A 16726-nucleotide genomic window follows, 5' to 3' on the forward strand; every position below is an offset into this window, starting at 1 on the left:
TAGAAAACGCTGCCCTATTCTGATATGTTCGGCAATTATTGACAAAAGAGCTGATCTGATTGATCAAAAAAAAAAACGAGTGTGAAAAGATCAGAATTAGGCTGCCTGTGTAAACGCAGCCTTCATTAGTGACTATAACTCGCTGGCCTATAGATAAGAAACTGGACCGTCAATGAACACCGTTAGGCTCTTTGAAAGATAATTTAATTGAAGTCAATAACAGGGCAAAGAAATGATGCAGTTATGAATGCTTTTCACATGCTCTTCTCAATGAGTCCCTCCTCGATAATAAACGCGTCCAGGAGGGTAGAATGTAACAGATTAATCTATAATTGAGATAAGTCAATCAGACTAGAGTGTTCTGTTACAATACATATGAGCCAAGACTACATCAATTATTGGCATGATCAATTAGCCTATAAGGCAATGACGTGTCCCATTCCCATACAATTAGCCTATTTTAGTCAATCAAAATCGTTGTCAAGGTTTATCATAGACCTGCATTGCGCTCATTCCGCTAATTCACACTATGCTGCGTGTGGGTAGATTTAACTGTCGCGGGGTAAAATGCCACCTTACTATGACCTTAGGGCTCGCGCAGATACAGCGAGACATCCTCCTTTTGCTCTTGAGGTTTCATTGTGAAGAACGAAAGAGAGAGCCTCTCCAATAACCATTATGTCACCAATTGGATATGTTGTGTGATACATCATGGACGTTTTACACATTCATTTAGCCATAATGACGCATCCATCGCCCACATGTCCAGTGGCATAGCCTGTCGTCGCCAAGGTGATATCAACAGTTAGGCAGTTTAACAGCAATATCGTTCAATTTTACGCGCTTCCAATGATGGCTCTCCAAAATATTCGTCCCCTCTTTATTTTATTCGATCACATTTAAAAACAAACAAAGGTTTACACTACCCCCATTATTGTCGCTTCACGTGTCATCGTCCATTATTAATATAGCTTTAAATTCATACAATTGATTTTTATGATTCCCTTTAGCCAGTTTGAGCAGTTGAGAAATATCTTCATTCGCACGGAAGCTGAAATAAGTCCGTAATAAAACGATCATATAATCAATTCGTTTTCCCGGTGTTGCAGTTTTATTATGAGTCATTTTTCATGTTTATTAAATTTAGACTGGGCAATCCGTCCTCTTGCTTCAGGCAGAGAAAGGTTAAATCATTTGTGCCAATCAACACTGTGTTTTGCAATATCAAAGGCAAGCCACTATTCTATAATGGATCTTATTGGCATAATGTTGGCCTAATATCCATGCACTAGTCTATCTTCATTTTTTTTATGAAACGTTCCATTGAATAGGCCTTATTGCGGGGCCATGTTTATGTCTTTCTGAGTTGTTCATGCACAAGTGGACAAGTGCAAGATTCCCAGTTTTCTGTCCGAGATATGTTTTCTACTTGCATGACGCTGATGGAAGAAGACAACCTTGTCATAATCATGATTAAACAGCCTGCACCATACTCCAACTTCCCACCTCACTAACGGCTGTCTTCTTGATGTACAGAGTTCATGGTGTGCAATAAGGCGATTTCCATAGGCCTAATGGTAAATGAGTTGAAATTCTGAGTTAGGCTATTTGACTGCTATCAGACATACAATGAAAGGGCAATAAACAGAGATGTAAAATCCATAGTTACATAGCAATTAAACATAGTTCCATCATGCATGACAGTCCATATCTATTAGGCAGTTATTCATGTCATCTTTTTATAGTGGGATTAAGGTTGGTGATAGCCTACGTAGCCTAATTAAACACATTAATACATTTGATAGACTGTAATCTATATGTCAAACAGCACAGAAAAAATTGGACTGCTACTGGAAATTGGCTGCGGGTTCTTTAAGAGAAGAGAGCAGGCTACAAAACATTGTCTAACTGGAAATGCGGGGGCCAATGGATGACCGAATGGCACGATTTAGGCAGAAGGGGTGTCTCAGCTGTTGAAATCACTTCAAGACGCACTGTAACAGAGCAATCTTTTCCAATTAATACTCATGTTTAGCACAGTTAACACTTCATTTTGCTGCATCTTTTGATACGAAGAGGTTGAGTCGCAAATGCCCTCTGCTTTTGGACATGTCGTAATAATAATGCCAGAACAGGGCACCAGTATCCTCTTCAAAGGAACTTGGGAATTTCTCAAATTGCGGATTTGGCTGTAAGTAGTCTGGCTAACTATTTTACATGACCAATAGGCTATTAATCTATATCGATTACTGTGATATGTGCAAGCAAATATGTTAAAGGACATACTACAATGTGATGGATATGCATTTTAAGACTCCCAATCTATCCCGATGGATTATTAACATTGCATTTTAGCCTACTCCGTATCTATGTCTTCGGGACAGATAATGGCAACGCTTCGGTTGGTGTGGGTCGCGCACTGCTCAAGGAAGTATCTTTAGGCTAAAAAAACTGAACACAGACGTGGGTATAATTTATGCGCCTGATACTGCGACAGCACGGAAAACAAATATAGAGCATACTTTAAATAAAATCAACATATGAGTCGTTTTGAGAAGCTAATATCAATACAGCAATGGAGAACACTGGGATTGAAGAGGTTAACCAGACACACCAGCAACACGAGCCCATCAGCTTTGGAATAGACCAGATACTGAACAGCACTGACCCGTCCAGCAGCTGCATGCTGCCCAACCGAACCAGCGACACGGATTACACGAACGTTTACACCAATGGCTATAACAGCGTCTATAACCCGGCCTGCTCCATGGCGGCTGGGCTCGCTGGTTCCTATAACGTGAATATGAACATGAATGTGAGCATGAACATGAACGTTAATGTAAACGGAGGGAACGCCGGTGGTGTTATCAGGGTACCAGCCCACAGACCCATGCCACCGAATCCGCCACCTCCTAGCCATCCGCCTTGCCTCGCGGCTTGCATCCCCTCAGTGACTTCAATGACAAGTATGGGAAATGCGGCCAACTTCACCTTCCCGTGGATGGAGAGCAGTAGAAGATTCGCAAAAGACAGACTCACTGGTAAGATTCACCTACATTTCTTAGCATTTATGTTTATTTAGACTACAATTCTGTCACAAAATGGGACTATTGCTTAATGGATTTCTCCATAGACATATTAAATATTTTCCAGTGGAAAGGAGGTCCAAACTTAAATGGAATTCATAAAAAGGTCACCTTTAATTGTTGTTTGACAGTTTAACCCACATCCTTAAAAGTATGGCATATGCCTAGGATTTTGTTTTTAGCATCTTGACTTTGTCAGTTAAGAAGGTATGGTAGCCAATTTTGTGACAGACTCATTTATCAAACCATATGTGCGACTGGGCATATGGCATGAGGAATTCGATTCTACATCAAGTCCTGTCTATATCATATTAGTTAATTTAAAAGGCAAGTGAATACTTGCAGGTATTGTTAATAATTTATGTTATGTACATTTGTATAATTATATGGGTATAATGTCAACCGTTAAGATTGCGGCTTTCAATCCATATGCATGGAGGGGATAACGTTGATAAATCCCCTCGTCATCCTAATCAAATGAATAGCTCACCATACAAAATGGATGACATGATTTGAAGAGATGACTGTTTTTCCAAATGCAGAACACCTGATGTATTTCTGAATATAAAATACCATTCAACACCATCCAAGTGTGGTTTAATAATAGCAACATCAGTGTCAATAGGCTATAATAAAACATAATAGATTAACTGTTATGTCTGTGAGTATCGTTGTTGTTTATAGGCTATTATTATTGCTTATTGAAACAGTCTAATAACAATATAACAAGTTACTATAATAAAAAAAATTAAAACCAACCATTTTCTAGCGTAGTGTTATCATTATTACGTTTACTTTTTGAGGCATAGTAGCTCTGTCTTAGTCATTGCGGCAAATAGGCCTATAGCTTCGTCCAATAATAGGATCTAAATGTAACGATTCATTCTACGGCAAGTCATTGAGGATGCAGTCCTGCAGGTGGGCTACCTAAATAATTTTGTCTGGACTCTACTGGGCTATTTATAGGCCTATAGTTGTGTATACACCCAACTAAATAGAGAGAAGATAGCAACACCGTCACTATCAACACCTGACAAGCATGTTATTTTTTTTTGTGTTTAGCATTCACGGGGTTATTTGATATTTCCCTTTCCGCGTTGAATATCATGCCAATAAATGCAAAGCATCAACGCAATTCGTGTCCTAGGTCTATTGAATAAACGCTGTCTTGTTTTAATATAACTATCTTCAACACAGTGTTGAACAATTATCCAGTCTTACGTCCAGCCTAACTGACCCTTTGAAAGAAAACAAAAAAGGGAAAAGAATCGTGACAAATTCTTAACAAACTTTGAAGTATGACATCTAAACATTTAGCGTACGGTCGACAGTTTATTTCGCCCATAAACCATTGAATTGACTTTGTATCTTCACCACTGGGCTGTCAAGGTAAATTGGATAATATTTCAAATGCTTCACGTACAATTGTAAACGCTTCTATATCTCTATGACATTGGCAGGTGTAATTAATGATCTATATAATTTACAAAAATAAGAAGAAGTAATCTAAGTATGGTGGCTGTGATTGTGAATATAGGACCTACTGTATAGGTCTGCAGGTCCGGAATCATTTGACCAACGTTTTTCTCGCGTTTTAGGATATTGGAAAAGTGGCAATTCCTCAAATATTAGGCCTAACAAAAGCACGACAGATCAAAATATGTTATGCTTATGTCATAATCCTTTTCACATAGGCTCGGGTGTTTTCGATTAGCCAATAGAAAAAGGCACAACACTAAGGGTTGCATGGGCCATGATAGGCCTATTACAGCATAGGTCTACTGTTTCACATTTCATTTCATTTTAGTATTATAGAAAGGGCTAGTAGTAACTTAACTGCCGTGCAAATGAAAACTTAATTCGACGGGCTGGCAGTTCGATGGCCTGTATATTTTAGGCTACGATGACCATAACCTCACCCCCACGCGGCAGAGAAATTAGTTTTCCTGGCATGACGTCACCACCATGAAGATGGAAATGAAGACCATTATGTATTGGCTCGCATTAAATATTAACAATGATGTTCTTTCCTAATTAATTATTTAAACCAGAGAGCGATATGTCAACTGTAAAATATCTTATGTAAATATGCTTATCAATTGTATTCATAGTCACAACGGGCCACTTGTTTCATTTGGTTTATCTTTGGTGTTGGTTATAGCCTCATCGTCAACCATCCACCAAGACATTCCTTTTAAGTGATCACTTTTTGTTATCATTGGTGATCACCATTTGAGACAAATGCCTATGTTTTGAGATTTATTGAAAGTGCTTAAAGTAGGATATTACAGTGTAGCCATTTGTCAACATTGTTTGAGACATTTATTTTTTAAAATCCCACTCCCATCGATTTTCATTTGAGTTAATACTTTTTTATTGTAGCATAATGGGCAAATTGTATTTCCACGTTTAAAAATAATAAACATTGTAAGAAATATGGCATAAAATGTAACTCTTAGTTGCTGGATGGACTTAGCTCAGCAGTCAGCACTTGTCTGTTCGGTTGGCTTAACCTAAATTCATATCTGAAACCGTAAAGCGTTTCTTTGGATGCTTGAAATAGACCTCTCCTTTTTAAATAATTCCCTCTCATATTGGATTGCAGCGCTAAATTTCACGCAAGTGTCAAAGCAAGTGAAACAGCGAACAGGCCTACGATTGGAGATGTGATATTCACAACAGACCGGACATACTGTATCTGAACATATTGGAAGGCGCTGAAAGGGAATAACATAATTGATTGACTTCTTGGCAGTTTTCAGGTTAATGAAGCAGAGAAGTGCATAAACTGATTTTTCCCCTCAAGTCAATAAACAAAGTTGTTCATATAAGTTCTGGAGAAATGGGCATCTAGGATACTTCAAATCGAAATGTAGGCCCAGGGGTATTTTCATTTTTACAATATCTGCATGTATTGCCATAAAAACTGGTAAAATATTGTAAAATACACACTATAATCTTAAAGTAAGGTAACTGTAATTTAATGAATGGCATCCATACCGGCAATAATCAATGTATTTTGAGAATTTAGCATTAGGACACTGATTAGTGTCTATAGCAAAAACATTATATAGCCTACCATAAAATACATTAATGCCATGTAATTACACAACCACTAACATATACTACTACCGTTGTATGTACAATGTATAATACGAAGTGATTACATTGTACCTGCTTGCTGTACCTTTGTAAGGTCCCATAATAGACATTGAGGTAAGACTATGCCTATACATCTCATTGCATTAATATAACAGTGCTTTATCTTTGTCAGAAATAATGATCTTCCCCGCAAATACATTTGTTTAAAGATGGCGGCAGTAATGGTGGTGTTGATGGGGAACGCTGGACAGTTTTCTCGGGAAGTTGCTTCAATTCTCAGCCAGTGTTGCATGGGCAAGTGGCTCTGTTTTGTCTCATAGTGTAATAAATAGCAATATGTTCATGTTATATTTCAATATCTCCGTTAGAATCCTTTATATATATTTATTAGATTGCTACACAGGTAATATCCGCAGTGGGGAAGAGAGGCGCTGTCACAGAAATATGTTATTAGGTATAAGTGGTTTTATTATGGGCCCATATTCTCTAAGGTAGAATATTTTTTTTATAGCTTATGCTAAATCATATTACCCAGGCATCAGATGTAGTATTCTCCACCATTTCCGTCGTCATCCCTTAGAGCAAAATACATCAGAACAATTCCTGCAATGTGTTCTTGAAAATGTTCTATGCAACATTCAAGTGAAAATGAAATACAATTATTGAATGAAGTGAAATACATAACAAGATTTCTCTGGTTTGTGAAATTCAGCGACCTTGAGATTTTGAGGGAAATCTGGTCTACCACTCTCTCCATATTTGGTCTTGCCCAGTTATGGGAAATTACAGTATATCTTCAATGAATAAAATTATTGTGGTAATTTTCTGTGCATGCATAAACATTCGGACAACAACTTATTGATGTATTTTGTAATATGGGCTGATTATTAAACGCAATCACATCACATTATAACGACTATTACTGTAAAGAGGCTGAGGGCTAAATTGAACTAACTACCTTGTTCCATAAAGGGCTGCAGGTTTTGATGACAGACAGGTGTGTTCTGGGCTCTTGGCACACTGCTGCATTTAGTGGGACACTACCACACACTTGGTTCTTTATTTGGAAGCTGGTCATAAATAGGGACATCACAGACAAACTCAAATAAAAACCTATGGCATGATGTATTTTGTTCTACTGTGACATGAATCAGTCAATCATCATCCATAGGAATATTGTTACATTTCATATGGTTTAATTGTTTATTCTAAAAAATCTTATGTCAGAATTCAAGTTAGGTTGAAGGTGCCCTTTAGCAAGTTTGACTGGGTGGCAGTCTGTTTGCGTGTTACTCTTCGGTTGCATGTGAACGTGCTTGTATGTGCCTGGTCCATTAGCTGGTCCACAGATGGCCTGAAATAGAAGTCTAATGTGGTATTATCTGTACCCAGACCTGCATGTTGAGCCTGGAGCAGACATGCTTACTCCAAATGTGTGACCTATTCATCTCTATCCTCAGGCAAAGAAGGGTTGGACCCTCTCTAGATTAAAAATACCTTTTCCAAAGTACAGTCAGTGTTTACAATTCAATTACAAATGTGCCCAATTTACATTTTGAAATATATATATTTTTGAATCATGTGTGAATCATTTGTTGTTTGCCGTTGATGTTTATAACCAATCAGAGAGGTTGAGAGTGATTTGAAATGATTGTTGAGTGCATTATGTGGCTTGTGTTTCATTAGTGTTTCATCTCATCTCCAAAGTGCCTCAGTGGAAAATGAATTTAGATTGTTCACACTGAATCCAGGTTACTACATTCTCAACACAGTAGCATTGGTCCCCCAGGGCACCTATGGAGATGTTTTATAAGCAGTTTGGCTGCTGGTGTGCGCTCAGACAGAACTAGACCAATAAACATACTGTAAGACAACCAGGCAAACAGCTTGTGAGGAACAAGGAAGCCTGCTCCTGATTCCCTTCGACAGAAACGTCTGTTTTACATGTTATGGATGTAGATGGGTATAGGTCTTGAAAAGGGCTCTATATCCAAACATATTATATTACATTTGTGAATGTTCTGTTTACTCATGCCTGACACAATAGACAATATGGTATAAATATTTTACCATAAAATTGTACTTTTCTTTAGGTATTAAGTTTTAATGAGTAAAAAAGTAAACAAATGTAGCTTGTACAGATCACCTAAGTTACTATGTAGAACTGGATAGGTTAGATAGCCGACTGTAATGAACTGGCATCAAACCAAATGTGATACTTTTGGCCTAACCAATCAGCTGAAGGCACTTATTGTACTAAATGACAATCCCCATCTGAGATAAAAGCAATGAGAGGGTACTTCCTGAGTACCCCCACCTGCCCCTCACAGCTCCACATGGGTCCCTGACTGTGTCTCCCTTTCTTTAGCGGAGCAGGCAGAGGACAGACAAGCAGGAGACCCCAGTGGGAGGCCAGGAGCCCCCCCGGCCCTGCCAGGCCTCTGCCCTCTCCCCAAGGGGGACATCGGCAGGGTCCCTACCTGGAGCTCTATGGAGACATTAGCCAAACACTATTACCCTGAACTCGCTCATCTGCGAGACACTGGCCCACTTGCAGACTATCCCTTTCGAAAGGGTACTTGTCCAGGTGAGTCACTTCCCTGGTCTTCTTTAAAATGTGCCTTTCATCTTGGCCTGGTTGGTTTTCTCCTGGTTTCCATCAGGGATGTTAAAATACCAAAATGCTTAGGTCCATAGGACAAAACTCTGTGTACCGTTTGTACTATATGCATTAGATATGAGAAAAACATGAATATAGGACCTTTTTTTAACCTTGTAATCAATCATATTACAACGGGTAATAAATAGCCAGTGATGAACCATTAAATGTTGGCTAATTCCTGGTAAAAAAAAAAAAAGATACATGCTGGAATATTGAGTTGAATTAGGGAAGGACAACAAAATCCCCCATAAAATATACACAGGTGATCATGCATACTAAATCTATGGCAAAGGTATAATATGTCAGAGAAGGTTCTTGCTTGACCACGGTTTGTCTCTGAAAAATGAACATAGTCTCTCTCTCTCTCTCTCAGCAGCCCTTTCGCCCTTCTCTGTGACCCGGCGCATCGGCCACCCCTATCAGAACCGGACACCACCCAAGAGAAAAAAGCCCCGTACCTCGTTCAGCCGAGTGCAGATCTGCGAGCTGGAGAAACGCTTTCACCGGCAGAAATACCTGGCGTCAGCGGAGCGCGCCACCCTGGCCAAGGCCCTGAAGATGACGGACGCACAGGTCAAAACCTGGTTCCAGAACAGGAGGACAAAATGGAGGTAGGGGCCCATTACAGCAACACATCACAGCAACACATTACAGCAACACATTACAGCAACAAACTTCTAGACGTTCTTCAACACTTTCAGTGGTAAAGCATTTTTAATGGTTCCTTTTATGACATTCATTATTTCAAGAAAGGAGATATTCTTTATCAAAACTGCTGTCCATTGTACTTGCTGCATTATGATTTAAGCATTATGATGCATTAGACTGAAGCATTATGATAGATTAGACTGAAGCATTATGATACATTAGACTTAAGCATTATGATACATTAGACTGAAGCATTATGATGCATTAGACTGAAGCATTATGATACATTAGACTGAAGCATTATGATACATTAGACTGAAGCATTATGATACATTAGACTGAAACATTATGATACATTAGACTGAAGCATTACGATACATTAGACTGAAGCATTATGATACATTGACTGATGCGGGAAGTGACACAAAGTAACAACTGTGCATCCATTTAAATATGGTATGTGAATTGCTTTGCTTGTGGTGAGCAAGCTTTTGTGATGTGTTATATGAATATACTATATTCCTGTGGTTGATAATGTGCCTGGCCCATTTTTTTGTTGTGACAGTGAAATACCTTTTTTTTTGCTTAGCCTAGCTCCTACTTGTTTTTAGAGGCCAATTCCCTTGACCAAGCACAATTAGCCCTGTTCTTTAAAGGCTTTCTGGAAAGGTGCTGTCCAAAGATGGCAGCGTAGCCTAGTGGTTAGAGTGTTGGACTAGTAACTGAAAGGTTGCAACATTGAATCCCTGAGGTACAAATCTGTTGTTCTACCACTGAACAAGGCAGTTAACCCACTGTTCCTAGGCTGTCATTGAAAATAGGAATTTGTTCTTAACTGACTTGCCTTAGTTAAATAAAGGGAAAAAAAGCAATACTGACCCACTAGTCTGAATAGTTGAGTGCATTGTCCATGGCAGAAACTCTTCCCTTAATTCACTCAAACTGTTTTTTTATGGTCATATGAAATAAATGAGTGGACTATCAAATAATAATACCTTGCCTTTATTTAACCTTGATGTCAAACAAGGACCTAAAGGGAATGAATGTAGAAGTAGTTCCTGTTTATCTGAGTCATCTTGACTCATAGGCTCTGGCACACCTTGCATTAAAATGTGTCCTGTAATCCGATCTGGTGGACCTTTACCTGATATGGGAAAAGCTGGCACACGACACATTTTAATACCAGGTGTAAGAGTAAAGCCTGAGATCTAATTTCAATAGGTATTTGTATGCAAGGTGTCGACACAGGGCCATGTTTTCTATAGAAAACATCAAGATCTGTTTGAAGGACAATTAAATGTAATGGTACAGTTTGTATTTTAGTTGCATCTCTGTTGAATTCTGAAATTCAAAACACAGATGAAAAACAGAACGACTAGATGGCATATCATGAATAACCAGGGAATTGGCTAACTCACTTTCCTGATTTCTGAGCTAGTTTTGGTGTGATTTATGGTATTTCCCCATAGTGTGTAGATAGGATGTGCATGAAGGATGTATTTGTGGGACGGCTACGCTAGTAACAAGCATATGATCAAATGAACAGCAACGAAATCGGATTAGGATAATGTAGTTAGCAATAACGTGTGGCTAATGAAAGGAGGATGGTGTGTATGAAACAGCATTTTAGAGGTGTTTTTCTGACCCTGTTGCACATGCAGGCCTAACAATCACATGTAAATACATACAGTATAATATCCATGTGAGAATGACATACATCATTGTTTTCATGAAAATTAAATAATGGTAATCCAAAGGAAATAAGGGCCAAAAAGAATGAAGTAAAATAATCAGGTTATCCATTTTTTTTAATGTAGTTATTTTTAACAATACATTATCACTTTGTCGTGGACTGAATACTTGTATTTCAGGAAGTATTTGGCTTTTTGCATTTGAAAGTAGTATTTATGGTGACATACTGTATGAATATTTAGGCACTGTTTTGAAATTGCCCTTTTCCCCACTGTGGAACCAGGAGACAGACAGCCGAGGAGCGCGAGGCAGAGAGACAGCAGGCCAACCGTCTGATGCTGCAGCTCCAACAGGAGGCCTTCCAGAAGACCCTGAGCCAGCCCCTGCAGCAGGACCCCCTCTGTCTGCACAACTCCTCCTTGTACGCCTTACAGAACCTACAGCCCTGGGCGGAGGACAACAAGGTGACCTCCGTCACCTCCCTGGCATCTGTGGTCTGAATGATCGTGTGTGTGTGTTTGGGGGGGGGGCGTGTGTGTGTGTGTGTGTAATTCATAATAAGAATATAATAGTAATATTGCTGATTTTTCTAAGGGAAAATGTGGGTGGGCCATTTGTTGGGGAGTGACCACTCATATCTAGATGGATGCATATGAGGAGCCTGAGGCCTTAGCATTCAAATGTATTTTATGTAAAGACTGTTGCATTGTGGGATTGTACAGTAATATGTTTTGAATGATTAAAATTGACATTATATCCTTATTTAATCTGCATACCAACTGCCATTAAGGACAAGGACGAACCTATAGGATATGACGTTTTGTCTATGTATTTCTTTACAAACCACGTATTCTCTTTTATAGATCATATGTGGACTTCTTGGCATGGACAGATATACGTTTAGTTCCACTGAAATGGACTATGATCAATGAGTCTACTAAGTTTTTTTCAGACCTGATTCTGTCAAGTCATTTTCCTACCTTACACTAGATTTTCACTCTCCCTTCAGCTGTCTGTCTAAACAGAGGACGAAGCGAAATCCTCACTACCAGACCACTAACAGACACATCGGTAGATGCCTACCATCAAGACTGTCCTGTTGCCAACAGGGAGCACTGACTCTCAGCCATACGGCAACAAAACTGGATCCCATTCCTTTGCTTTTGACTTTGTACAATGTAGTAATGCATGTTTCAAATATTTCTGTGTGCACTTGGAATTGCCGTTGCAGTCACCAGCCTTCCAGGTGGATCCTTGCCCTGACTGCAGTTTGCAAGTGGTATCTGTTCGAGGATTACTCATAAGGTGTTTTACACCTTTTAAGGTGTTTTATATTAAACGATATCATGACTTTTTGAAAAGATGATCAACATTGGAAGCCTCTCTTTTGTTGTTGTTCTTTCACCAGAAAGGATAACTGCAACATTTCACGCAATCACACAGTTTCAGACGTTTTCATACCTCCTAAAGTAAGTGTCCTCTAATCTATCAACATGATGTTGTTGACTATGCCACACTTATTGGAATCTTTCAGTGTTTCTCATTCATTCCAATATTCCATCCTTATGACAACTTCATCTCCACAGCCAAACCAGCAGGCCATGTTTCACATAACACCAGGAAAGGTTAAACGTTTTGCATAGAGTGCTCTTATCAGTAAAGCGAGAGGTACAATATATACGTTTTATTACAACAATGTTTTTCTGTGAGACTGCTTGGATGCTAGTGATGCACATAAAGTCCGAATCCAACAATTAACCCAACGCAGCGAATTCTCTGGGAAACGAGGCCCAGGAGGGATGTCTTCTGAACAGTTTGTTCTAAAACCCTAGACCTTGGGGGTCTGTGATCCACAAATATCCATGTCTACCTAGAGACATTGGACAGTTGTCAACTTCCATTATCATCCATGTCAAGTCAAAACAAAAATGTCCTATCTGGAAGTACAACACACTGCTAATCTGGATCGATCTCTAGGGTGGGGCATTTTATAACTGCAGTTTTCTTGTTTGTAAATGAGGCTTTACTCTCTCTACTTCGCGTAGATAACAGATGGTTGCCTACACCAGGAAGTAGTACTATTCCATTGTGTAGTGTTCCCTTGTTGTACTGTTTACAAAAAGCCCAGAAAACACCGCCTGGAACTCAACGTTTGAATCCTGGCAAAATCTCACGTTCAACCACATCCATTTTCTGGTGATATCAACAGCATCAGTCTACCCAAGTTGGAGGATCTCCACAGTTCAAAACAACTGTCTGCCACCCTTTCTGCACGGAGACTGCGTGTTTTGTCGGTTTAGAGGGTGTCTCGCCTGGTTGAGATCCTGTCAATTGCAGGCAGTTGTCCAGGTGACGCCTACTCAACCCCCATTTCCTCTGCCCAGACCATGGGCCTCTTTCATCCTGCTGTCTCAGATGCCATTAAGACGTGACTTGGCCCATTTTACAAAAATACCTCATCCTTACTGTTTTCAAAATCGTGCATTGTGTTTTGCTACAGGTGCTTAAAACCTTTTTTTTCTAAAGCTGAGTATGTTTTTTTACCCTTTCCACTAAAGCGCCTTGCCTTATCCAATAAAATGTCACCACACAAGGACAAGAGCAAGAGGTTCAAAGTACATCAGGATTCCTATCAGGTACTCTGTTTTCAATCAGGGCACCAAAACAATACTACACATCATATGTTAGAACTGCAACTACCCTTTTCTATTAATAAAGATTCCCCTTTTCCAGTTTCTTAAAGTGTATCGAAAGCAAAAAAACTATATGGTCAGTTGTGATTTTGGACCCATTTACAGTCAAAAAGCCTATATAAAATACCTCCTTTGGATACCATACCAGCATTCACCCAACCTCTTCAGCTGCCTTTGTGTGAATGAAACCTGTGACGAGTTAAATACATAAACAAGTGGTTCACACTCAAAGAGAAGTATCGAAGACCTCTACATTTTCCAATTGGTTCCAACACTCAATCTGTTGAGAGTGTGAGAAAACAAAAAGGTTTTTGTTTTTTTGCCCTCTTCCTCAACCCTCAGTGGGGTCTGGCATCTTTAGTAGCATGTGTACGACTCCAAAATACTTCTGAATGAATACTTCTGAATGAATACTTCTGAATGAAGCACGGATGTTTTGTACTGAAGATTCGCTTTGGTGGGAAGAAGTCAACACACGTCAAAGATAAGCCAAAATGCTGCTGCTGATTAAATAAACCCAGTCCACAGGTCTCACAGGAGATTGGGATCTTTGTTGTTTTCCTGTTAAATAGACATAATCTGCAAAATATGTTTTATCTTGTCCTTAACTAAATTATTAAGAATAGCCACGCAATTTAGTTCTCACTCACTGAATAAAAAATTTATTTTTATTAAACAAAATGGATTTAATGTTACAAGTTGGGGTCGTCCTAAAGGTATATGTAGCTACTAAGGGCATGTGTACAGTAAGCATGTTGTTGTCACCAAACCAGAGACATTCTGCTTGGAGAAATAAATAGCATTAACTTTCAGTGTTTTAACACACACAATGACAAGCTAGTATAGTGTGATATTTCACCTCAAGTGGAACCTGACCTGTGGAGTGGCGGAGTCGCCTTGTCGTAATGACAGTAGTCTTTGTGGCATCAGTCCAGAGCTACCCGATCGTGGTGACATGAGAGTGCTCCCTCGTATGATTCACAGGGCGCCTGGAAGAAAAGTGTTGATTGAGTGCATGGGGCCATGTATCACCTGTATAAAGGGCTCTTGAGACAAGCCAGAGCAGACTTCGCTACACAAAACAAGACTTCAAACCTTAGGCTCTTTCACACATGCATGAAACACCGCCATTCCGTCTGGATGTATGATAATACAGGCGTCTCTTTGAGTTAAGCTGTATGTGTGATATGGGTCAGTCACCTTTAATGTGTGCTCTGTTTCTATTGAGTCGTGGCATAAATGCTTTTCACCTTGAACCTGCATGAGGTTGCGACACTAAATCGCTTTTAAAACAGGACAGCTGACAAACCAACAATAAACACTTAACTGATGTAGAAGACACAAGCATTTCAAAATCCTTAATAGGAATGAAGATACATAAAAATAATGTGACGCCCTAAAATTGCTCCTGTTCTTTTGACCCATTGCAACACTTTAAGTTAGGTTGGTCTTGTACCAGACAGTTTTTTTTACACAACGCTGAATTGACATGTTGTTGATAGTGTTTTTGTTTTTGCACAGCAAGTGGTTTATGTAATTGGAGAAATAGGGACAGTTCCTTATGTCAAACACTACTCCAATACTGTGCACTGACAAAAGTAGCAATATTATTGTAGTACATCAAATAAAATGGTATTTGTCACATGCGCCGAACACAACAGGTGTAGGTAGACCTTACTGTGAAATGCTTACTTACAAGCCCTTAACCAACAATGCAGTTCAAGAAAGAGTTAAGAAAATATTTGCTAAATAAACTAAGCAAAAAAAAGTTACACAATAAGATAACAATAGTGAGGCTATATACACGGGGGCTACCGGTACCGAGTCAATGTGCAGGGGTATGGGTTAGTCGAGGTAATTCAGGTCATATGTACATACATGTAAGTAGGGGTAAATTGGACTATGCATAGATAAGAAACAGCGAGTAGCAGCAGCGTAAACTGTTCAGCAGTCTTATGGCTTGGATTTTGAAGCTGTTAAGAAGCCTTTTGGACCTAGACGTGGCGCTCCGGTACCGCTTGCCGTGTGGTAGCAGAGAGAACCGTCTATGACTTGGGTGGCTGGAGTTTTTGATAATTTTTAGGGCTTTCCTCTGACATCACCTGGTTTAGAGCTCCTGGATGGCAGGAAGCTTGGCCCCAGTGATGTACTGGACCGTACACACTACCCCCTGTAGCACCTTGTGGTTGGATACCGAGCTGCTGCCATACCAGGCGGTGATGCAACCAGTCAGGATCCTCTCGATGGTGCAGCTGTAAAACATTTGGAGGATCTGGGGACCCATGCCAAATCTTTTCAGTTTCCTGAGGGAGAATAGGCATTGTCGTGCCCTCTTCACAACTGTCTTGGTGTGTTTGGACCATGATAGTTTGTTTTTGATGGGGACACCAAGGAACTTGAAGCTCTCGACCTGCTCCACTACAGCCCGACGATGTGATTCGGGGAGTGCTCAGCCCTCCTTTTCCTGTAGTCTACGATCAGCTCATTTGTCGTGCTCAAGTTGAGGGACAGCTCCTCTCTATAGGCTGTCTCATCATTGTCGGTGATCAGGCCTACCACTGTTGTGTCGTCTGCAAACATAATGATGGTGTTGGAGTCGTGCTAAACCACGCAGTCGTGGGTGAACAGGGAGTGCAGGAGGGGACTAAGCCCCCCTGAGGGACCCCCATGTTGACGATCAGCATGGCAGATGTGTTTTTGCTTACCCTTACCACCTGAGGGCGGCCCGTCAGGAAGTCCATGATCCAGTTGCAGAGGTAGGTGTTTAGCCCCAGGGTCCTTAGCTTAGTTATGAGCTTTGAGGGCACTATGGTGTTGAATGCTGAGCTGTAGTCAATCACTAG

The 16726-nt window shown here is 39.9% G+C and overlaps 1 protein-coding gene across 4 annotated transcripts; it reads left to right on the top strand.

Moving 5' to 3' along the window:
• The first annotated feature begins 1887 nt into the window (after nucleotides 1-1887).
• LOC110488893 (T-cell leukemia homeobox protein 1) lies at nucleotides 1888-12553 on the top strand. Of its 4 annotated transcripts, none has more exons than XM_021561337.2 (5): nucleotides 1890-3041; nucleotides 8557-8775; nucleotides 9227-9461; nucleotides 11474-11654; nucleotides 12054-12553. In XM_021561337.2, the coding sequence occupies exons 1-5, from the start codon at nucleotides 2576-2578 to the stop codon at nucleotides 12120-12122; spliced, it is 1170 nt and encodes a 389-aa protein (XP_021417012.1). In that variant the 5' UTR covers nucleotides 1890-2575; the 3' UTR covers nucleotides 12123-12553. The 4 variants fall into 4 exon arrangements, with proteins under 4 accessions (XP_021417014.1, XP_021417012.1, XP_021417011.1 ...); XM_021561336.2 differs by having other exon boundaries at nucleotides 1892-3041; nucleotides 9224-9461; XM_021561338.2 differs by having other exon boundaries at nucleotides 1894-3041; nucleotides 9224-9461; nucleotides 12200-12551.
• Nucleotides 12554-16726: the final 4173 nt, after the last annotated feature.

Source organism: Oncorhynchus mykiss, chromosome 14 (assembly GCF_013265735.2).
Source record: "Oncorhynchus mykiss isolate Arlee chromosome 14, USDA_OmykA_1.1, whole genome shotgun sequence".
NCBI classification, from domain to species: domain Eukaryota; kingdom Metazoa; phylum Chordata; class Actinopteri; order Salmoniformes; family Salmonidae; genus Oncorhynchus; species Oncorhynchus mykiss.

Bases quoted from the DNA above. Each gene is read 5' to 3' on its own strand.
- LOC110488893 (XM_021561336.2), top strand. From the start codon at position 2,576: ATGGAGAACACTGGGATTGAAGAGGTTAACCAGACACACCAGCAACAC. The intron at 3,042-8,556 runs GTAAGATTCACC...CCCTTTCTTTAG, and splicing joins CGCAAAAGACAGACTCACTG to CGGAGCAGGCAGAGGACAGA. The intron at 9,462-11,473 runs GTAGGGGCCCAT...CTGTGGAACCAG, and splicing joins AACAGGAGGACAAAATGGAG to GAGACAGACAGCCGAGGAGC.